Here is a 23,984-nt window from a genome sequence, read left to right as displayed (position 1 = left end):
TCCATTTGTTATAAAAGGACTAAGAGGTGGAAAGCTGTTTTATGTATTTGATATACACAAAGACACATGTAAATGTTTCCAGAATTTGTCATAGCTTAACTGAAAGAAAGCAAAAGGATCACTTAGCGCCTTCTTACAGTGGAAGTGTTACCATTTAGTGCCTTGCTTACAATTTAGCAATAGATTATCTGGTAGAATTTGGAGCAGGAAGGACTCAGTTCATCTCATGGGTAACTCAACCCTAATTTGTCAAAAATAAAAAAAAGTTAAATGTAAAAAGAGTTTTTTTAAATAAGTTTAAATGACTTTTTTGTAAAGTTTTATTTGCAGGCTGAACCATTTACCCACTTCCTTTTAATACCCAACATTTCCAATGGGAGAAAAAGCTAAAGAGGCTTCCTAATGCTGACATTTGACAGCTTTTAGTAGGAGCCAGGAGTTTAATCCAGATCTCCCAAGATTCAGGGGCAAAAACTGGAACTGTATGAGCCAAGCCAGGTTGTCAGGGGATTCTACTGAACTCCTGGGCTCAAGCAGTCCTCCTGTCTCAGCCTCCCAAATAGCTGGGAGTACAGGCATGAGCCACCACTCTTGGCTTGTTAGGGGATTCTACTTTGCAATGTTACTGTCTTCACTTTCATGATAGTCGCTTAACTCTGTCAAGGCTTTGTATTTGTAGGAAAATAGGCCAAATAGGAAATAAATGGAGTTTTGAAAGGCTGGGTTTTCCATTTTGAAATGTGACCCATACCCAGAATCTGAAAATTCTAATTTTTAAGATTAGCTCTAGTGAAAAGATTATTTCCCCTAACTGTAGAGTCAGTTTCTCCTTTTCATTGTAGGTAATTGTATTCATTCCTATTTCACTTAATATCCTATATTTATAGACAGTCTTTCCCCTTCTGTAATCTGAACAAAGCCCTTCTGTTCGGTTGTGGTTTTGACTTCCAACATACGCATACCTGTTTATATTTTTTAAATAATTTGAGTTCAGTTGACTTTGCCCTGAGAGCTTGGCCTTTTGTCTGTCTTTTCAGAACGTAAATGCAAAAGGTTCTATTCATCAGGACGGTATGTGCCTCAAAGCTGTAATTTATGATATGCTGGTATTGATTATCTTCCAAGTCAAAATCTTTTTTCATGGAGCTGTTAGGATAGATTCTGAATTAGCTAACTATGTTTAATTCAGTGAATTGTTTTATTATTCTTATCTGTTATAAACACTACGCACTCAACTTTGCACATTTTTGTCTGCTGGATAGTTACAGCCAAGCCAACTTTTTTATTTTCATGTTTCTGTAATTCACAGTCATATTATTCTGTTCTCAAAGGCTCATAACTGTGATTTTATTTTATTTAACCCTCAAGATGTATCACTCTTTTATTCACAATGTGCCTCAAATGTTTTTCTTTTCCATCTTCAACATCCTAAGATAAGCTCTAACACTTTATCCTTAAACTTTTGTAATAATGTTGCTTCCAGGTTATCATCTCTCCAGTATTTTCAGACCATGGCCGAATAAGTCTTTCTGAAACTCTATTTTGTTATTGCACTACTTAAAAATGTTTAAAAGTTGTACTATCTCTAGAATAGACTTAGTATTCAAACCCCCTTTAGTCTGGCATTTAAGACCCTGTTTTTGTTTTGTTTGTTTGTTTGTTTTTGAGATGGAGTCTTGCTCTGTCACCCAGACTGGAGTGTAGTGGTACAATCTTGGCTCACTGTAACCTCTGCCTCCCAGGTTCAAGCAATTCTCCTGCCTCAGCCTCCCAAGTAGCTGGGACTACAGACATGCACCACCACACCTAGCTAATTTTTGTATTTTTAGTAGAGATGGGCTTTCACCATATTGGCGAGGCTGGTCTTGAACTCCTGACCTCAGGTTATCCACCTTCCTCAGCTCCCAAAGTGCTGGAATTACAGGCGTGAGCCATCGCACCCGGTCAAGACCCTATAATTTATCCATACCTTTCCAGCGTTCCCTTTTACTGCTCCCTACTCATACCCTTCATTCACGCCAAACTGATCTACTCAGTACGCAATAATCATACCTGGTACTTCCTACTTACCCATATTATCATCTGCAGCCAAAATGTTCTCCCAATTGCTTTCCTTTTTTGAGTATCTATTTCCCACTATTTAAAGGTCATTCCAGAGCTCAAATCCTCTGCTTACATTTCGTGATTGCCTGATTGTCTTTTGCCTTTGTACTTCCCTAGTACTTTACTTACCATTTGTCCCATATTGCCATATTGTGTGTGTGTGTGTGTGTGTGTGCGTGTGTTTAATTTCTATACACTATTTTTTATTTCCCCAATTAGATTGCAAACTCCTGGTAAGTGTCATGTCTTATACTTGTTTGTACATCTTTAGCATAGAATTGACTAAGCAGATGGCATATCTCTAGGGGTGCCTGTATTTATGCGCTCCTCATTTTGAAAATGATTTGGGGTAGCATGTAAAGATATAAACAGTTTTTCAAGATAAAATAAAAGGGACTGAGATGGAAGAGAAAAAGAGGATAGGCTAGAAAAAGATTAAACCAGGAGTAAGGTTAATGTCCCAAGGGGAAGTTACTATGTCCTATACTGTGTTAGAAAGCGGGATCCATAGTTTGCTCTGAGGTTTCTATTAGCCATCAGAAAGAGGGAATGAAAACCACATGCATGACTGCAGTATTCATTGTCTAGGAGAAAAGGAGAAAGAAAAATCACCTACTCAAGACAAGAATAGTCTTTAAGTATTGAGGCCTGTAAGAAATTTCTTCTGTGTTCCCATAAAGAGAACACTATGCAGTTGTGAAACATCCATTACTTCTCTACAGTAAATATAATAATGTGTTTTTTAGGGTTTTTATTTAGCTGTCCCTTAATGTAAGTGCATAGCAAAAGAATTATGTCCAGTTCACTAAAACTACCACTCCAAGGAGCTAAAATGCAGTCCCAGGCACACAGCTTTCTGATGATCCATTCTAGGATACCTCTAGTCTAGATACTATGGATTGAATGGATTGCATAAAGGAATATGTTTTTGCCTTAAATCAAAACAAAAATACGTTTTGGGGTTTGGGTTAAAAGTTAAGTTATATGGCACATATTTAATTAGTCACTAAATTCTACAGTGTTTGATGGGAAAAGCTAAGAGTAGTACTACATCAACCCCATTTCTTCTGAGGCAATTTGCTGTCAACCTTTTAGCTTATTTCAGTATTTCCTCTGTATCTAAATATCATGCTTATATTGCATTTTTGGCTCTTCATTTGTTGCATCAACTATTGACTTTCTTTACACTAACAGGGTTTAGCGCTCTACTCCCCCTGCTTTCACAGTAAAACCTATTAGTGTATGTACTTTTTACTTATTTATTTATTTGAAACGGAGTCTTGCTCTGTCCCCAGGCTGGAGTGCAGTGGTGCGATCTCAGCTCACTGCAACCTCCGCCTCCCGGGTTCAAGCGATTCTTCTGCCTCAGCCTCCCAAGGAGCTGGGACTACAGGCGTGCACCACGATGCCCACCTAATTTTTGTATTTTTAGTAGAGACGGGGTTTCACCATGTTGGCCAGGATGATCTCAATCTCTTGACATCATGATCCGCCTGCCTTGGACTCCCAAAGTGTTGGGATTACAGGCATGAGCCACTGCGCCCAGCCAGTGTGTGCACATTTTAATATAAACCCCTTCCTCATTTTCTTTTTTCTTTTTCTTTTTTTTTTTTTTTTTTTTTTTGTGACAGAGTCTCACTCTGTCGCCCAGGCTGGAGTGCAGTGGCAGGATCTCAGCTCACTGCAAGCTCCGCCTCCCAGGTTGACGCCATTCTCCTGCCTCAGCCTCCCAAGTGCCTGGGACTACAGGCGCCCACCACCACACCCAGCTAATTTTTCGTGTTTTTAGTAGAGACGGGGTTTCACTGTGTTAGCCAGGATGTTCTCGATCTCCTGACCTTGTGATCCGCCCACCTCGGCCTCCCAAAGTGCTGGGATTACAGGCGTGAGCCACCACGCCTGACCTTCCTCATTTTCTTGATATAATTTAATTTTAATTTTGGTTAAACCAATTCAGAGTTGCATTTTTATGACTACAAATGCTACTAGAGCATTAGAGACATGTTACTTTTATTTTCCTGAGTCTGTGTTTGCCAGATTAATAACAGTTTTTGTTATTGTTGTTACTTAGTTTTCTTTGCACTTAATGTAATTTAACCTCAGATTTACTGCCATTTGTCCACATCTCCTCTCAAGATGTTTATTCCCATCAATTTCATCTTCAGGAAGAAAATTCTCCTGGAGTACCTGATTTCCTTCTACATGAACCAGTGGCCCTGTACTCCTAGGATACCCTTTCTATCCTAGAATATTTCCCTTCACCTTTCTCCTATATTAGATCTCCTATTTCGTCTATTCTATGTATTCGTTTTCTTGATTTTGTGCCATCTTTTTCTTGGAATAAATCATTCAGTAGCTCCCTAAGAAATGATACATGGAAGGTAAATTTATTGAAAATGCGTTTTATCTCTCTTACCTGGTGGATAGTTTTGTTGGATATAGAATTCTAGGCTGAAAATAATTTCCCTTCAAAATTGTGAAGACATTGGTTTATTGCTTTTTAGGTTATATGTGGCTCACAAGTCTAAAGCTATTCTGATTCCTGATTCTTTGTATGTCTCTCATCTGTTTCTCACTTCCCTTCCCCTCACCCCACCTTACCTCCCTTTCTCTCCTATTCTGGAATTTTTTGATTGTATAATTTGGTATAGGTCTTTTTTTCTTTATCATGCTAACTAGTCCTTTGAATCTAAAAAATCATACTAGCAGCTTTTTGGAAATTTCATTGAATTATTTTTTTACCATTTTCTTCTATCCTTTTTCTCTGTTGTCTTATTTCTGAAATTTTTGTTATTTAGATGTAGGACCTTCTCGAATGCTTCTCTAATTTTCTTACCTTTTCTCTCTTTTTTTGCTGTATTTCTGGAAGATTTTCTTACCTTTGTATTTTGATTCCAAATTTTTTTTCATTTTTGCCATTCTCTTCTTAATGTCTAAGGAATTTTTTTTCTTTGTCTCATAGATAGATTTTCTTAACTTCTTTTTCTTTTTTTTTTTTAATTATACTTTAAGTTCTAGGGTACATGTGTACAACGTGCAGGTTTGTTACATATGTATACATGTGCCATGTTGGTGTGCTGCACCCATCAACTCATCAGCACCCATTAACTCCTCATTTACATCAGGTATAACTCCCATGCCATCCCTCCCCACTCCCGGCTCCCCATAATAGGCCCCGGTGTGTGATGTTCCCCTTCCCGTGTCCAAGTGATCTCACTGTTCAATTCCCACCTCTGAGTGACATATGCAGTGTTCTTGCGATAGTTTGCTGAGAATGATGGTTTCCAGTTGCATCCATGTCCCTACAAAGGACACAAACTCATCCTTTTTTATGGCTCCATAGTATTCCATGGTGTGTATGTGCCACATTTTCTTATCCAGTCTGTCACTGATGGACATTTGGGTTGATTCCAAGTCTTTGCTATTGTGAATAGTGCCGCAATAAACATACGTGTGCATGTGTCTTTATAGCAGCATGATTTATAATCCTTTGGGTATATACCCAGTAATGGGATGGCTGGGTCATGTGGTGTTTCTAGTTCAAGATCCTTGAGGAATAGCCATACTGTTTTCCACAGTGGTTGAACTAGTTTACAGTCCCACCAACAGTGTAAAAGTGTTCGTATTTCTCCATATCCTCTCCAGCACCTGTTGTTTCCTGACTTTTTAATGATTGCCATTCTAACTGGTGTGAGATGGTATCTCATTGTGGTTTTGATTTGCATTTCTCTGATAGTCAGGGATGATGAGCATTTTTTCATGTGTCTGTTGGCTGTATGAATGTTTTCTTTTTTTTTTTTAATTTTTTTATTTTTTATTATTATTATACTTTAAGTTCTAGGGTACATGTGCATAACGTGCAGGTTTGTTACATATGTATACTTGTGCCATGTTGCTGTGCTGCACCCATCAACTTGTCAGCACCCATCAACTCGTCATTTACATCAGGTATGACTCCCAATGCAATCCCTCCCCCCTCCGCCCTCCCCCTCCCCATGATAGGCCCCGGTGTGTGATGTTCCCGTTCCCGAGTCCAAGTGATCTCATTGTTCAGTTCCCACCTATGAGTGAGAACATGCGGTGTTTGGTTTTCTGTTCTTGTGATAGTTTGCTAATAATGATGTTTTCCTGCTGCATCCATGTCCCTACAAAGGACACAAACTCATCCTTTTTTATGGCTGCATAGTATTCCATGGTGTATATGTGCCACATTTTCTTAATCCAGTCTGTCACTGATGGACATTTGGGTTGATTCCAAGTCTTTGCTATTGTGAATAGTGCCGCAATAAACATACGTGTGCATGTGTCTTTATAGCAGCATGATTTATAATCCTTTGGGTATATACCCAGTAATGGGATGGCTGGGTCATATGGTACATCTAGTTCTAGATCCTTGAGGAATCGCCATACTGTTTTCCACAATGGTTGAACTAGTTTACAATCCCACCAACAGTGTAAAAGTGTTCCTATTTCTCCACATCTTCTCCAGCACCTGTTGTTTCCTGACTTTTTAATGATCACCATTCTAACAGGTGTGAGATGGTATCTCATTGTGGTTTTGATTTGCATTTCTCTGATGGCCAGTGATGATGAGCATTTTTTCATGTGTCTGTTGGCGGTATGAATGTCTTCTTTTGAGAAATGTCTGTTCATATGCTTTGCCCACTTTTTGATGGGGTTGTTTCTTTTTTTCTTGTAAATTTGTTTGAGTTCTTTGTAGGTTCTGGATATTAGCCCTTAATCAGATGAGTAGATTGCAAAAATTTTCTCCCATTCTGTAGGTTGCCTGTTCACTCTGATGGTAGTTTCTTTTGCTGTGCAGAAGCTCTTTAGTTTTATGAGATCCCATTTGTCAATTTTGGCTTTTGCTGCCGTTGCTTTTAGTGTTTTAGACATGAAGTCTTTGCCCATGCCTATGTCCTGAATGGTACTACCTAGGTTTTCCTCTAGGGTTTTTATGGTATTAGGTCTAACATTTAAGTCTCTAATCCATCTTGAATTAATTTTCGTATAAGGAGTAAGGAAAGGATCCAGTTTCAGCTTTCTACTTATGGCTAGCCAATTTTCCCAACACCATTTATTAAATAGGGAATCCTTTCCCCATTTCTTGTTTCTCTCAGGTTTGTCAAAGATCAGATGGCTGTAGATGTGTGGTATTATTTCTGAGGACTCTGTTCTGTTCCATTGGTCTATATCTCTGTTTTGGTACCAGTACCATGCTGTTTTGGTTACTGTAGCCTTGTAGTATAGTTTGAAGTCAGGTAGCGTGATGCCTCCAGCTTTGTTCTTTTGACTTAGGATTGTCTTGGAGATGCAGGCTCTTTTTTGGTTCCATATGAACTTTAAAGCAGTTTTTTTCCAATTCTGTGAAGAAACTCGTTGGTAGCTTGATGGGGATGGCACTGAATCTCTAAATTACCTTGGGCAGTATGGCCATTTTCACGATGTTGATTCTTCCTATCCATGAGCATGGTATGTTCTTCCATTTGTTTGTGTCCTCTTTTATTTCACGGAGCAGTGGTTTGTAGTTCTCCTTGAAGAGGTCCTTTACATCCCTTGTAAGTTGGATTCCTAGGTATTTTATTCTCTTTGAAGCAATTGTGAATGGAAGTTCATTCATGATTTGGCTCCCTGTTTGTCTGTTACTGGTGTATGTGAATGCTTGTGATTTTTGCACGTTAATTTTGTATCCTGAGACTTTCCTGAAGTTGCTTATCAGCTTGAGATTTTGGGCAGAGACAATGGGATTTTCTAAATATACAATCATGTCATCTGCAAAGAGGGACAATTTGACTTCTTCTTTTCCTAACTGAATCCCCTTGATTTCTTTCTCTTGCCTGATTGCCCTAGCCAGAACTTCCCACACTATGTTGAATAGGAGTGGTAAGAGAGGGCATCCCTGTCTTGTGCCACTTTTCAAAGGGAATGCTTCCAGTTTTTGCCCATTCAGTATGATATTGGCTGTGGGTTTGTCATAAATAGCTCTTATTATTTTGAGGTACGTTCCATCAATACCGAAATTACTGAGCGTTTTTAGCATGAAGGGCTGTTGAATTTTGTCAAAAGCCTTTTCTGCATCTATTGAGATAATCATGTGGTTCTTGCCTTTGGTTCTGTTTATATGCTGGATTATGTTTATTGATTTGCGAATGTTGAACCAGCCTTGCATCCCAGGGATGAAGCCCACTTGATCGTGGTGGATAAGCTTTTTGATGTGCTGCTGAATCCGGTTTGCCAATATTTTATTGAGGATTTTTGCTTCGATGTTCATCAGGGATATTGGTCTAAAATTCTCTTTTTTTGTTGTGTCTCTGCCAGGCTTTGGTATCAGGATGATGTTGGCCTCATAAAATGAGTTGGGGAGGATTCCCTCTTTTTCTATTGATTGGAATAGTTTCAGAAGGAATGGTACCAGCTCCTCCTTGTACCTCTGGTAAAATTCAGCTGTGAATCCATCTGGTCCTGGACTTTTTTTGGTTGGTAGGCTATTAATTATTGCCTGAATTTCAGAGCCTGCTATTGGTCTATTCAGGGATTCAACTTCTTCCTGGTTTAGTCTTGGAAGAGTGTAAGTGTCCAGGAAATTATCCATTTCTTCTGTGTTTTCTAGTTTATTTGCGTAGAGGTGTTTATAGTATTCTCTGATGGTAGTTTGTATTTCTGTGGGGTCGGTGGTGATATCCCCTTTGTCATTTTTTATTGCGTCTATTTGATTCTTCTCTCTTTCCTTCTTTATTAGTCTTGCTAGCAGTCTGTCAATTTTGTTGATCTTTTCAAAAAACCAACTCCTGGATTCATTGATTTTTTGGAGGGTTTTTTGTGTCTCTATCTCATTCAGTTCTGCTCTGATCTTAGTTATTTCTTGCCTTCTGCTAGCTTTTGAATGCGTTTGCTCTTGCTTCTCTAGTTCTTTTAATTGTGATGTTAGAGTGTTAGTCTTAGATCTTTCCTGCTTTTTCTTGTGGGCATTTAGTGCTATAAATTTTCCTCTACACACTGCTTTAAATGTGTCCCAGAGATTCTGGTATATTGTATCTTTGTTCTCATTGGTTTCAAAGAACATCTTTATTTCTGCTTTCATTTCGTGATGTACCCAGTAGTCATTCAGGAGCAGGTTGTTCAGTTTCCATGTAGTTGAGCGGTTTTGATTGAGTTTCTTAGTCCTGAGTTCTAGTTTGATTGCACTGTGGTCTGAGAGACAGTTTGTTACAATTTCTGTTCTTGTACATTTGCTGAGGAGTGCTTTACTTCCAACTATGTGGTCAATTTTGGAATAAGTGTGATGTGGTGCTGAGAAGAATGTATATTCTGTTGATTTGGGGTGGAGAGTTCTATAGATGTCTATTAGGTCTGCTTGCTGCAGAGATGAGTTCAATTCCTGGATATCCTTGTTAACTTTCTGTCTCGTTGATCTGTCTAATGTTGACAGTGGAGTGTTAACGTCTCCCATTATTATTGTATGGGAGTCTAAGTCTCTTTGTAAGTCTCTAAGGACTTGCTTTATGAATCTGGGTGCTCCTGTATTGGGTGCATATATATTTAGGATAGTTACTCTTCCTGTTGAATTGATCCTTTTACCATTATGTAATGGCCTTCTTTGTCTCTTTTGATCGTTGATGGTTTAAAGTCTGTTTTATCAGAGACTAGTATTGCAACCCCTGCTTTTTTTTGTTTTCCATTTGCTTGGTAAATCTTCCTCCATCCCTTTATTTTGAGCCTATGTATGTCTCTGCGTGTGAGATGGGTCTCCTGAATACAGCAGACTGATGGGTCTTGACTCTTTATCCAGTTTGCCAGTCTGTGTCTTTTAATTGGAGCATTTAGTCCATTTACATTTAAGGTTAATATTATTATGTGTGAACTTGATCCTGCCATTATGATATCAACTGGTTATTTTGCTCGTTAGTTGATGCAGTTTCTTCCTAGCCTAAGTGGTCTTTACATTTTGGCATGTTTTTGCAATGGCTGGTACCGGTTGTTCCTTTCCACGTTTAGTGCTTCCTTCAGGGTCTCTTGTAAGGCAGGCTTAGTGGTGACAAAATCTCTAAGCATTTGCTTATCTGTAAAGGATTTTATTTCTCCTTCACTTATGAAACTTAGTTTGGCTGGATATGAAATTCTGGGTTTAAAATTCTTTTCTTTAAGAATATTGAATATTGCCCCCACTCTCTTCTGGCTTGTAGAGTTTCTGCCGAGAGATCTGCTGTTAGTCTGATGGGCTTCCCTTTGTGGGTAACCCGACCTTTCTCTCTGGCTGCCCTTAAGATTTTTTCCTTCATTTCAACTTTGGTGAATCTGGCAATTATGTGTCTTGGAGTTGCTCTTCTCGAGGAGTATCTTTGTGGCGTTCTCTGTATTTCCTGGATTTGAATGTTGGCCTGCCCTACTAGGTTGGGGAAGTTCTCCTGGATGATATCCTGAAGAGTGTTTTCCAACTTGGTTCCATTTTCCCCCTCACTTTCAGGCACCCCAATCAGACGTAGATTTGGTCTTTTTACATAATCCCATACTTCTTGCAGGCTTTGTTCATTTCTTTTTCTTCTTTTTTCTTTTGGTTTCTCTTCTCGCTTCATTTCATTCATTTGATCTTCAATCGCTGATACTCTTTCTTCCAGTTGATCGAGTCGGTTACTGAAGCTTGTGCATTTGTCACGTATTTCTCGTGTCATGGTTTTCATCTCTTTCATTTCGTTTATGACCTTCTCTGCATTAATTACTCTAGCCGTCAATTCTTCCACTTTTTTGTCAAGATTTTTAGTTTCTTTGCGCTGGGTACGTAATTCCTCCTTTAGCTCTGAGAAGTTTGATGGACTGAAGCCTTCTTCTCTCATCTCGTCAAAGTAATTCTCCGTCAAGCTTTGATCCGTTGCTGGCGATGAGCTGCGCTCCTTTGCCGGGGGAGATGTGCTCTTATTTTTTTAATTTCCAGCTTTTCTGCCCTGCTTTTTCCCCATCTTTGTGGTTTTATCTGCCTCTGGTCTTTGATGATGATGGTGACGTACTGATGGGGTTTTGGTGTAGGTGTCCTTCCTGTTTGATAGTTTTCCTTCTAACAGTCAGGACCCTCAGCTGTAGGTCTGTTGGAGATTGCTTGAGGTCCACTCCAGACCCTGTTTGCCTGGGTGTCAGCAGCAGAGGCTGCAGAAGATAGAATATTGCTGAACCGCAAGTGTACCTGTCTGATTCTTGCTTTGGAGGTTTCCTCTCAGGGGTGTACTCCACCCTGTGAGGTGTGGGGTGTCAGACTGCCCCTAGTGGGGTATGTCTCCCAGTTAGGCTACTCAGGGGTCAGGGACCCACTTGAGCAGGCAGTCTGTCCCTTCTCAGATCTCAACCTCCGTGTTGGAAATCCACTGCTCTCTTCAAAGCTGTCAGACAAAGTCGTTTGCGTCTGCAGAGGTTTCTACTGCTTTTGTTTACTATGCCCTGTCCCCAGAGGTGGAGTCTACAGAGACAGGCAGGTTTCCTTGAGCTGCTGTGAGCTCCACCCAGTTCAAGCTTCCCAGAGGCTTTGTTTACCTACTTAAGCCTCAGCAATGGCGGGCACCCCTCCCGCAGCCTCGCTGCTGCTTTGCCGCGAGATCACAAACTGATGTGCTAGCAATGATGGAGGCTCCGTGGGCGTGGGACCCTCCCGGCCAGGTGTGGGATATAATCTCCTGGTGTGCCTGTTTGCTTAAAGCGCAGTATTGGGGTGGGAGTTACCCGATTTTCCAGGTGTTGTGTGTCTCAGTTCCCCTGGCTAGGAAAAGGGATTCCTTTTCCCCTTGCGCTTCTCAAGTGAGGCGATGCCTCGCCCTGCTTCAGCTCTAGCTGGTCGGGTTGCAGAAGCTGACCAGCACCGATTGTCCGGCACTCCCTAGTGAGATTAACCCAGTACCTCAGTTGAAAATGCAGAAATCACCGGTCTTCTGTGTTGCTCGCGCTGGGAGTTGGAGACTGGAGCTGTTCCTATTCGGCCATCTTCTCTGTTCTTCTGAATGTCTTCTTTTGAGGAATGTCTTCTTTTGAGAAATGTCTGTTCATATCCTTTGCCCACTTTTTGATGGGGTTGTTTGTTTTTTTCTTGTGAATTTGTTTGAGTTCTTTGTAGGTTCTGGATATTAGCCTTTTGTCAGATGAGTACATTGCAAAAATTTTCTCCCATTCTATAGGTTCCCTGTTCACTCTGATGGTAGTTTCTTTTGCTGTGCAGAAGCTCTTTAGTTTAATTAGATCCCATTTGTCAATTTTGGCTTTTGTTGCCGTTGCTTTTGGTGTTTTAGACATGAAGTCCTTGCCCATGCCTATGTCCTGAATTGTATTACCTAGGTTTTCTTCTAGGGATTTTATGGTATTAGGTCTAACATTTAAGTCTCTAATCCATCTTGAATTAATTTTCGTAGAAGGAGTAAGGAAAGAATTCAGTTTCAGCTTTCTACTTATGGCTAGCCAATTTTCCCAACACCATTTATTAAATAGGGAATCCTTTCCCCATTTCTTGTTTTTGTCAAGTTTGTCAAAGATCAGATGGCTGTAGATGTGTGGTATTATTTCTGAGGGCTCTGTTCTGTTCCATTGGTCTATATCTCTGTTTTGGTACCAGTACCATGCTGTTTTGGTTACTGTAGCCTTGTAGTATAGTTTGAAGTCAGGTAGCGTGATGCCTCCAGCTTTGTTCTTTTGGCTTAGGATTGTCTTGGCAATGCCAACTCTTGTTTGGTTCCATATGAACTTTAAAGCAGTTTTTTCCAATTCTGTGATGAAAGTCATTGGTAACTTGATAGGGATGGCATTGAATCTCTAAATTACCTTGGGCAGTATGGCCATTTTCACAATATTGATTTTTCCTATCCATGAGCATGGTATGTTCTTCCATTTGTTTGTGTCCTCTTTTATTTCACTAAGCAGTGGTTTGTAGTTCTCCTGGAAGAGGTCCTTTACATCCCTTGTAAGTTGGTTTCCTAGGCATTTTATTCTCTTTGAAGCAATTGTGAATGGGAGTTAATTCATGATTTGGCTCTCTGTTTGTCTGTTACTGGTGTATAAGAATGCTTGTGATTTTTGCACATTGATTTTGTATCCTGAGACTTTCCTGAATTTGCTTATCAGCTTAAGGAGATTTTGGGCTGAGACAATGGGGTTTTCTAAATATACAACCATGTCATCTGTAAACAGGGACAATTTGACTTCTTCTTTTCCTAACTGAATCCCCTTGATTTCTTTCTCTTGCCTGATTGCCCTAGCCAGAACTTCCCACACTATGTTGAATAGGAGTGGTGAGAGAAGACATCCCTGTCTTATGCCAGTTTTCAAAGGGAATGCTTCCAGTTTTTGCCCATTCAGTATGATATTGGCTGTGGGTTTGTCATAAATAGCTCTTATTATTTTGAGATACGTTCCATCAATACCCAATTTATTGAGAGTTTTTAGCATGAAGGGCTGTTGAATTTTGTCAAAAGCCTTTTCTGCATCTATTGAGATAATCATTTGGTTTTTGTCTTTGGTTCTGTTTATATGCTGGATTACGTTTATTGATTTGCATATGTTGAACCAGCCTTGTATCCCAGGGATGAAGCCCACTTGATCATGGTGGATAAGCTTTTTGATGTGCTGCTGGATTCGGTTTTCCAGTATTTTACTGAGGATTTTTACTTCGATGTTCATCAGGGATATTGGTCTGAAATTCTCTTTTGTTTTGTCTCTGCCAGGCTTTGGTATCAGGATGATGTTGGCCTCATAAAATGAGTTAGGGAGGATTCTCTCTTTTTCTATTGATTGGAATAATTTCAGAAGGAACGGTACCAGTTCCTCCTGTACCTCTGGTATAATTCGACTGTGAATCCGTCTGATCCTGGACGTTTTTTGGTTGGTAGGCTATTAATTATTGCCTGAATTTCAGAGCCTGCTATTGGTCTATTCAGGGATTCAACTTCTTCCTGGTTTAGTCTTGGGAGAGTGTAAGTGTCCTGCAAATTATCCATTTCTTCTGTGTTTTCTAGTTTATTTGTATAGAGGTGTTTATAGTATTCTCTGATGGTAGTTTGTATTTCTGTGGGTTTGGTGGTGATATCCCCTTTATCATTTTTTATTGTGTCTATTTGATTCTTCTCTCTTCTCTTCTTTATTAGTCTTGCTGGCGGTCTATCAATTTTGTTGATCTTTTCAAAAAACCAACTCCTGGATTCGTTGATTTTTTGGAGGGTTTTTTGTGTCTCTATCTCATTCAGTTCTGCTCTGATCTTAGTTATTTCTTGCCTTCTGCTAACTTTTGAATGCGTTTGCTCTTGCTTCTCTAGTTCTTTTAATTGTGATGTTAGGGTGTCAGTTTTAGATCTTTCCTGCTTTTTCTTGTGGGCATTTAGTGCTATAAATTTCCCTCTACACACTGCTTTAAATGTGTCCCAGAGATTCTGGTATGTTGTATCTTTGTTCTCATTGGCTTCAAAGAGCATCTTTATTTCTGCTTTCATTTCGTGATGTACCCAGTAGTCATTCAGGAGCAGGTTGTTCAGTTTCCATGTAGTTGAGCAGTTTTGATTGAGTTTCTTAGTCCTGAGTTCTAGTTTGATTGCATTGTGGTCTGAGAGAGAGTCTGTTATAATTTCTGTTCTTGTACATTTGCTGAGGAGTGCTTTACTTCCAACTATGTGGTCAATTTTGGAATAAGTGCGATGTGGTGCTGAGAAGAATGTATATTCTGTTGTTTTGGGGTGGAATGTTCTGTAGATGTCTATTAGGTCCACTTGCTGCAGTTGAGTTCAATTCCTGGATATTCTTATTAACTTTCTGTGTTGTTGATCTGTCTAATGTTGACCGTGAGGTGTTAAAGTCTCCCATTATTATTGTATGGGAGTCTAAGTCTCTTTGTAAGTCTCTAAGGACTTGCTTTATGAATCTGGGTGCTCCTGTATTGGGTGCATATGTATTTAGGACAGTTAGCTCTTCCTGTTGAATTGATCCTTTTACCATTATGTAATGGCCTTGTCTCTTTTTATTTTTGATGGTTTAAAGTCTGTTTTATCAGAGACTAGGATTGCAACCCCTGCTTTTTTTTGTTTTCCATTTGCTTGGTAGATCTTCCTCCATCCCTTTATTTTGAGCCTGTGTGTGTGTCTGCATGTCAGATGGGTCTCCTGAATACAGCAGACTGATGGGTCTTGACTCTTTATCCAATTTGCCAGTCTGTGTATTTGGACCATTTAGTCCATTTACATTTAAGGTTAATATTGTTATGTGTGAACTTGATCCTGTCATTGTGATATTAGCTGGTTATTTTGCTCGTTAGTTGATACAGTTTTTTCCTAGCATTGATGGTCTTTACATTTTGGCATGTTTTTGCAATGGCTGGTACTGGTTGTTCCTTTCCATGTTTAGTGCTTCCTTCATGGTCTCTTGTAGGGCAGGCCTGGTGGTGACAAAATCTCTAAGCATTTGCTTGTCTGTAAAAGATTTTATTTCTCCTTCACTTATGAAACTTAGTTTGGCTGGATATGAAATTCTGGGTTTAAAATTCTTTTCTTTAAGAGTGTTGAATATTGGCCCCCACTCTCTTCTGGCTTGGAGAGTTTCTGCCGAGAGGTCTGCTGTTAGTCAGATGGGCTTCCCTTTGTGGGTAACCCAACCTTTCTCTCTGCCTGACCTTAAGATTTTTTCCTTCATTTCAACTTTGGGTAATCTGACAATTATGTGTCTTGGAGTTACTCTTCTTGAGGAGTATCTTTGTGGCATTCTCTGTATTTCCTGAATTTGAATGTTGGTCTGCCTTACTAGGTTGGGGAAGTTCTCCTGGATGATATCCTGCAGAGTGTTTTCCAACTGCTGCCTTGCAGTTAGATCTCCGACTGCTGTGCTAGCAATGAGGGAAGCTCCGTGGGTGTGGGACCCTCCAGGCTAGGTGTGGGATATAATCTCCTGGTGTGCCATTTGCTAAGACCCTTGGCAAAGCGCAGTATTAGGGTGGGAGTTACCTGATTTTCCAGGTGTTGTGTGTCTCAGTTTCCCTTGGCTAGGAAAAGGGATTCCCTTCCCCCTTGCGCTTCCCAGGTGAGGCAGTGCCTCACCCTGCTTCAGCTCTCACTGGTTGGGCTGCACCAGCTGACCAGCACCAATTGTTGGGCACTCCCCAGTGAGATGAACCCAGTACCTCAGTTGAAAATGCAGAAATCAGCCATCTTCTGTGTCGCTTCCGCTGGGAGCTGGAGGCTGGAGCTGTTCCTATTAGGCCATCTTGCTCAGGATCCCTTAACTTCTTTTTCTAAGGCTAGTGGTGGTAGTTTTGTTTTTTGACATTTTCTTATAATGAGTTTTTCTTTATAATTTTTAATTTATGCTATAATGTTTGTTTACAATATTTTCTCTTAAATCTTTGAGTCCATTACGTTTTCTCACCTGATAATCTCTTCTAAATTACCTTCTCCAGTTGGTTTTCTTCCCTTCCTTAATGTTAGCCATTCTTCAGGTGAAGGTTAATCCTCGGTGTACTCTTCATGTTTAAGGGGAGGGTCTAAAAGCTTGTGGGTAGGACTTAGCAATGGAGTTTCATTGCATGATGATCTTATTGAGCTTATTGGTAGCCCTTATCTCAGTATGTTTAGTTTCTCTTGGGCTGGTCAGATTTTCAAGAGACGACTTCTCATTTCCATTGTGGAGGGAAAAGGCTTTTTACCAGCAGTCTTCAAGCTCAGTAAGGGAAAGGCTTCAAGCACTCAGGAAGCATACATTCACTCTCTTTGGAACAGTACCCTTACTTGCAACTGTGCCTCATGTGCCGTAGTCCACAGATGCTTCTTTTACCTCTCCAGAGAATAAAATTAGTTGTCTGTTGGAGTAACAAAAAGTGTGGAGCTGAGGAGGGGATCTATGGATGAAGTTGTTTTCTGGCCAGGCACAGTGGCTCATGCCTGTAATCCCAGCACTTTGGGAGGCCAAGGTGGAAGGATCACTTGAGCCCTTGAGTTTGAGACCAGCCTGGGCAACATACTGAGAGTCCGTCTCTCCAAAAAAAAAAAAAAAAAAAAAAAAAAGCTTCTTAAGCAGCTTTCATCTAGACCTCCTTATCTCAGCTATCACCTCCCTCCCACCCCCATCACCGTATTTTCCAGAGGTACATGATGCTGCTAATTCCTGAGCCTTTTGAAGATTCTGCAGAGTATGTTCTACTGATTCTTGGATTTTCTTACTGTCAGCTTTAGATTCTGCTTTCTCAGATCTGTTAAGTCAGTTACCACTTACTCATCTGCTTTTCAGCTTCCAAAATTAATTTTATTGTTGCCGATTCCTCTATTGTTTTTCCTGTTCTTGTGTTTTGTGCTTTAAAAAATGCTATTATTTTAGCTTTAGCGATGTTTCTAAGTGGGTGAGAAAGGTGTGTGAACAAGACCCCCATGTTTTCCCAGATGTCCTGATATTATTTCTCCCAAGTATTACTAAGCTTTTAATGAGTATTAGAGATAAAGAGCTTGAAAATATATCTGAAATGTAGGTAGGCAGTGTTGCTAATTAAAGGCAAGTCTGTCGTCATCACTAACTTTATGTGTGAAGTGCATTAATTTGCTCATTTACTTCTCATATTCTTATGAAAAAGGTACTATAATTATCTTCATTTAATAGATGAGGAAAATTAAGACTTAGAGGGTATGAAGAACATGCATTGGGTCACACGTCCAAGAAGTAGTACGATATCTAACTCCAGAGCCTGTGTCCTTAACCACTGAGCAGCAGTGCCTTCTTTATAATCAGTATCCACTAAGCTACAATTAAGATTGATAGGCCTGTAGGAAAGTTAAGAACCCTAACAAGGACACATGACTAGTTCTTGTTTTAGGATGTGACCACCCACAGTGAAGCTGTAGGTCTCTTAAGTCTACCCCACATCAGAATTGTAGCCCTAAAGTGAACTTACGACCTTAGGAGCCAGGAAAAGGAGTAGAAGTTGCAGGAATAGTCAGACCCTGCAGCCCTGATGGCAGCTCCATGGGTGATTTCCATCAGCCTAGCTGCATGTATTTCACCACTTTAGAGACTTATGCTGCAGTGATAATGTCGTCAGTGGACTGTTAGGTGCTGGTTTCATGTTGTAGTGTGTGACTACTTAGTAGGGAGCTACCAATTACTTATAGTTAAATGAATGAGATGTGACAAATAATCCTTTTACTTTCCCTTTGGTTAAAGCTGAAGGAATTGAAGAATCTGCAGCAGCAATACTTACAGATTAATCAAGAGATCACAGAGTTACGTCCACTGAAGGCTCAACTTCAGGAGTATCAAGATAAGACAAAAACATTTCAGATTATGCAAGAAGAACTCAGGCAGGAAAACCTCTCCTGGCAGCATGAGCTGCATCAGCTCAGGTACGATAATCCCTCCTTTTCAACTCTTTTCATTTTAACTTTTTATTTTGAAATAATTGTAGATTTGGGAAGATAGTGCAGAGAGCTTCTATGTACACTTCACCCAGTTTCTTCCAGTGGTAACATCTTATATAACTGTAGCACAGTATCAAAACCAGGAAACTGCCATTGGTACAATTCACAGACCACATTCAGATTCCACCATTTTTACATGCATTTGAGTATCTGTGTGTGTGGTTCTATACAATTTTGTGACATGTGTATTTATGTAAGCACCACCAAAACCAAAACACAGAACTACTCCATCACCAGAAATACGTCCTTTGTGCTACTATAGTCACGTTCCTCCCTTCCCTACCCTCCTTGCATCCTCAACCCCTAGCAACCACTAACCTGTTTTCAATTTTGTCATTTTGAGAATGTTTTCTTTTCTTTTTTTTTTTTTTTTTTTTGAGACGGAGTCTCGCTCTGTGGCCCAGGCTGGAGTCCAGTGGCGCGATCTCGGCTCACTGCAAGCTCCACCTCCTGGGTTCACGCCATTCTTCTGCCTCAGCCTCCCGAGTAGCTAGGACTACAGGCACCCACCACCACGCCCAGCTAATTTTTTTGTATATTTAGTAGAGATGGGGTTTCACCGTGTTAGCTAGGATGGTCTCGATCTCCTGACCTCATGATCCGCCTGCCTTGGCCACCCAAAGTGTTGGGATTACAGGCGTGAGCCACTGTGCCCGGCTTAGAATGTTTTCTAACTGGAATAACCCTTTGAAATTGGCTTTTTTCATGTGCCATAATGCCCTTGAGATCCATCAGTATTGTTGTACGTATCGTAGTTCATTCTTTTCATTATAAATAATGTTTCATATTATGAATATACCACTGTATTCACCTGTTGAAGGACATGCATAGTGTTTTTAATTTTTAGCTACTCTAATAGTGCTACTATGAACATTTGTATGTAGGTTTTTGTGTGGGCATAAGTTTTCATTTCTTTGGGATAATTGCCCAGGAGTGCAAATGCTAGCTCATAGAGTAAGTGAATGTTTTGTTTTTTAAGAAACTGCAAAACCACTTTGCATAATGGCCAAACATCTTTTTAATGTGCGTATTTGACATCCATATATCCTCTTTGATGAAATATCTGTTCGTGTCTTTTGTCCATTTTCTAATTGGGTTAACTTTTTACTATTAAGTTTTAAGCATTCTTTATATATTATAGGTATGCATTCTGTGTTTGATTTGTGGTTTGCAAATATTTTTTCCCAATTTGCAGCTTATCTTTTATCTCCCTCAACAGGGTCTTTTTAATTTTGATGAAATCCAGTTTATTGATTATTTTCTCTTTATCATTCAGATTTGGTATTTTCTATTTGATTTTCAAGTTCTCTGCTTCCTACCTCCATTCTGCTGTGGCACCCAGTGAGTTAGCTTTTTAGTTTGGATATTGTATTTTTCAGTTCTAAAATTTCCATTCAATTCTTCTTTACATCTTCTCTTTCTTTGCTGAAGCTTTCTATACTTTTTCCAGTATCTTAGTAATTGCTTGTTGAAGCATTTCTATGATGGCTGCTGTAAAATTCTTGTCATATAATTCTAATATCTGTGTCACCTCAATGTTATAATCTGTTGATTTCCTTTTCTTAATCAAGTTGTGGTTTTCCTGGTTCTTGGTATGATGAGTGATTTTTAGTTATATTCCGAACATTTTGGAGATTATAAGACTTTCAGTCTTATTTGAATCTTCTGTGTTAGCAGGCTTCACTGACAACACACCAGCAGAGGAAGGGAGACACTAGGTGGATGGTGAACTCCAGGCACCCCATTCAACTTTCGTTGATACCCCTAGAAAGAAGGGATGCCCTGATACTGCCAGGGGAAGTGAAAGTCCATGATGCCCACATGGCCTCCATTGATACTGTGCTGGAAGGAATGGAGAGGGGCACGTCATTATTGCCAGGTGGTGGTGAAAGTCCAGGCTGTCCGCTTAGCCTCCACTGACACTATGAGGAATGGTTGAAGAGGGGCATCTTGTTACCACTGGGTGGTACTCAAAGTCCCAGATTCCCCACTTGGTCTCTTCTGATACCACCTCTGCAGGGACAAGGAAGAGTGCCTTATCAACCTTGTTATGGTGGAGGTGGATGTCCAGGCCCCACATGTTGCCTCCAGTGATACCACAGTGGGAGTGGGGGGAGGAGGGGCAGTCGGAGAGAGGAACCTTCTTAACACTAGGTGGTCATGAGAGCCCAAGCTCCATACTTGGCCTTTTCTGACACTACTCCAGTAGGGAGGGTAAGGTGTACCTTGTTATCACCAGCCAAGAATGTAACTAGCTCATCTACCAGGTCTTTGTTAATGGGAGTGGTGAGACACGGTGGTTTTTCCATGTTGTTCGCCTGGAGTATGGTGGTTATTATCATGAATGTCTCTGTCTAACTTTAGACTGTCCCTTCCTGGTCCTTTGTCAAGACAGAGTAAACCTGGTACTCACTGGTGTTCCTGGGTCATGGAATTCTCCAGTATCCAGTTTGGGATATGCAGAATACAAATGGTAAACCAAGGAACTTGCCAACATGTCATTCCTCAAGTCTGGGGATCCGTAGCTGGTTTGCCACCTTCATCTTTCTAAATTTTCTTATGTTTGTTTTTTTTTTATAAGGCCAAAGGGTTTTATCTATGCAGGTTGAGTATTCCTTATCTGAAATGCTTGGGATTGGAAGTGTTTTAGATTGTGGATTTTTTTGGATTTTGGAATATTTGCATTATCTAAATGAGCATTTCCTTTGAGTGTCATTGCAGTGCCCAAAAAGTTTTGGATTTTGGAGTATTTCTGATTTTCTGATTAGGGATACTCAGCCTTAGTTGGAGGAATAAGGAGAAATGTGTTTATTTTATTTTGTCTAGAACCAGAAATCCTAGCTCTTTTTTTTAAGGAACAGAACAATAACAATGCTATCATGGCAGAAGAAATTAAGATAGGATCTATGATTCTGATTTTTTTAATTCAATTTTTCTAACAAATTTAATCCCAAGAATAAACACTTAGTGTATAAAAACAGGTCTAGTTGTTGCAGCCTCATTTTGGGGAGGTTGTTACTGTTTAACTTAAGATGGTTCATGCTGCCTTAATAAATTCAAACTTGGCTGGGCGCAGTGGCTCACACCTGTAATCCCATCACTGTGGGAGGAGGGTGGATCATCTGAGGTCAGGAGTTCAAGACCAGCCTGGCTGTCTCTACTAAAAATACAAAAATTATCTGGGCATGGTGGCGTGCGCCTGTAATCCCAGCTGCTTGGGAGACTGAGGCAGGAGAATTGCTTGAACCCGGGAGGTGGAGGTTTCAGTGAGCCAACATCATGCCACTGCACTCTAGCCTGGGTGACAGAGTGAGACTCTGTTTCAAAAAAAAAAAAAAAAAGAAAAACAAATTCAAAAAGCTTTCAAGATTTGATATTAAAAGGAGAATTACCATGTTGGACATTGCTGCTGATCACACAGCACCCGCTTTGTCTCACCAAAGTTAGAGGACAAGAGGCAAATGAATACAGAAAATATGAGTTGGAGTCTCAATTCCTATCCAGCTTACAAGGGGCCACTAGAATGACAACTGTCAATATAGTATAAATATCATAACATCTCTAAGAGAGTTCTTAATGTTCAGACATCCAAGATTTTAAACCTTAAGCAACATTGATATAGCAAAATGCTTTTTAGAATTCAATGATTTAAATGTTATGGAGTAAAATTACATCTAAAAGATTTTCATATTTAACATCTTTATGGACTTGCTTATAAGTGAAATTTATCAAGCTCATTGCATGGAGTTGGCAGCTTCCCCAGATAATACAAGAAAATTTTTTTTTTCTTTAAACAAATGATGATGATTGCAGAGCAAGTAAAAAAAAAAAAGGCAAAGCAACTGAGTTTTGCTCTCTAGAAATATTAATTTTCTTCTTTTCGAAATTGAATCTCAAGAGAAAAGATAAATTGCTCCATTTTGACCTCCATTTTTCTTCAGGAATTAGCACCCCAGCTTTATTCTGTTAGAATCTTAATATATCATCAAAAGTTTAGGTGCTTGCTGTGTCCTTCAGATGCACTTTAATGCTGAGCATTGAATTCAGGGTCCTCCAAAGGTGACTGGTACCATGTCAGAGCATCGCTTAATCCTCTCATCTTATCTCCACATCACCTAGAACTACAGAAATATTAAAGTGTTCAGCTACTAGTGTAAACCTAAGAAGAGCTGCAAAGCTCTAAAGGCCTCTAAAGGCTTATTTCCTGCAGCCTTTCTTCTTTAAATTTCCTCTAATGGCAATCTAAAAGGATATTTATTTTCCTTATTTCCTTATATAATTGACCCTTGGGGAAGAGAAAAAGAGATAGAGAAAAAAAGATTTCTGTTTTTTCTCCACATTTTCTCTTTCCACCTTTTTCTTAGCCTTTCTTTCTTTACCTTCCAGATTTGAGTAACTTTGAAGATAAGCCAAGTGCTGAGGTTACAGGTGCGAGCTACCATGCCCAGCTACACATATATTTTTACCTGTGATTGTGTCATGTTTTTTCTAGGATGGAGAAGAGTTCCTGGGAAATACATGAGAGGAGAATGAAGGAACAGTACCTTATGGCTATTTCAGATAAAGATCAGCAGCTCAGTCATCTGCAGAATCTTATAAGGGAATTGAGGTCTTCTTCCTCCCAGGCTCAGCCCCTCAAAGTGCAATACCAAAGACAGGTGAGTAATTTCAATGCTGATTGTTACTCAGAGATAAATTTTTAAACAAATGATAATGATTGCAGAGAAAGTTTTTTTTTTTTTTTAAAGGCACTAAACCAGAAAGCATCAGCTTCCTACAAATTAAGTATCTGCCACTTTTAAGTGCCCATAAGCCACCTTATGACTTCCTATGGGGCGGACAGGATTTCTAGAGGGAAGGAATTAAGCATGAGCAATCTTAGGAGAGAATTTCATCAATGCTTGTGTCCTGGCAGGCATCCCCAGAGACATCAGCTTCCCCAGATGGGTCACAAAATCTGATTTATGAGACAGAACTTCTCAGGACCCAGCTCAATGACAGCTTAAAGGAAATTCACCAAAAGGAATTAAGAATTCAGCAACTGAACAGCAAGGTAAGTGTTTCCTGTTAGACTGGAATTCAGTTTCTTTTTTCCATGACTGGAACAGGAAGGCAAATAGAAGCTGATTCAGCATAGAGTCCCAGCTGTAGCATATCTTAGGGCACACAAGTTTCACCTTTCTCAGGACCTGGGTGCTTATTCCAAAGCCCTGGACACAGGGCCATTTCTTGTTCTTTACCCTTGGTGAGTCCTTGGGAATGATTGGATTAATTCAGAGAGTAAGAGTAAAGAAGCCAACTACTTTGGGAAGACTTCCCCCTGACCTGTATCACTTGTATTAATGCTGAGGCTACTCCCTACCCCACCCTCTTAAGAACTGTCCTCCTGTTGCTCCCTGGCTATTCAAAATATTCTTTAGTGGCACCTGCCCTAGTTCTGCCCTGTTGAGAGGAACTCAGCTAAGTAGTCTATGA

The 23,984-nt window shown here is 39.9% G+C and overlaps 1 protein-coding gene across 14 annotated transcripts in view; it reads left to right on the top strand.

Moving 5' to 3' along the window:
• Nucleotides 1-23,984, top strand: part of GOLGB1 (golgin B1) — a 94,561-nt gene that overhangs the window by 59,053 nt on the left and 11,524 nt on the right. For all 14 annotated transcript variants that reach the window (XM_073009758.1, XM_073009759.1, XM_038003400.2 and 11 more), the window contains 3 exons: nt 18,256-18,434; nt 23,002-23,167; nt 23,425-23,562. In XM_073009758.1, the coding sequence (XP_072865859.1) occupies nt 18,256-18,434; nt 23,002-23,167; nt 23,425-23,562 (483 nt within the window). The remainder of the gene's footprint in view (nt 1-18,255; nt 18,435-23,001; nt 23,168-23,424; nt 23,563-23,984) is intronic.

This window comes from Chlorocebus sabaeus, chromosome 22 (assembly GCF_047675955.1).
Source record: "Chlorocebus sabaeus isolate Y175 chromosome 22, mChlSab1.0.hap1, whole genome shotgun sequence".
Lineage (NCBI taxonomy): Eukaryota > Metazoa > Chordata > Mammalia > Primates > Cercopithecidae > Chlorocebus > Chlorocebus sabaeus.
This window is presented reverse-complemented; position numbering and strand designations above follow the sequence as displayed.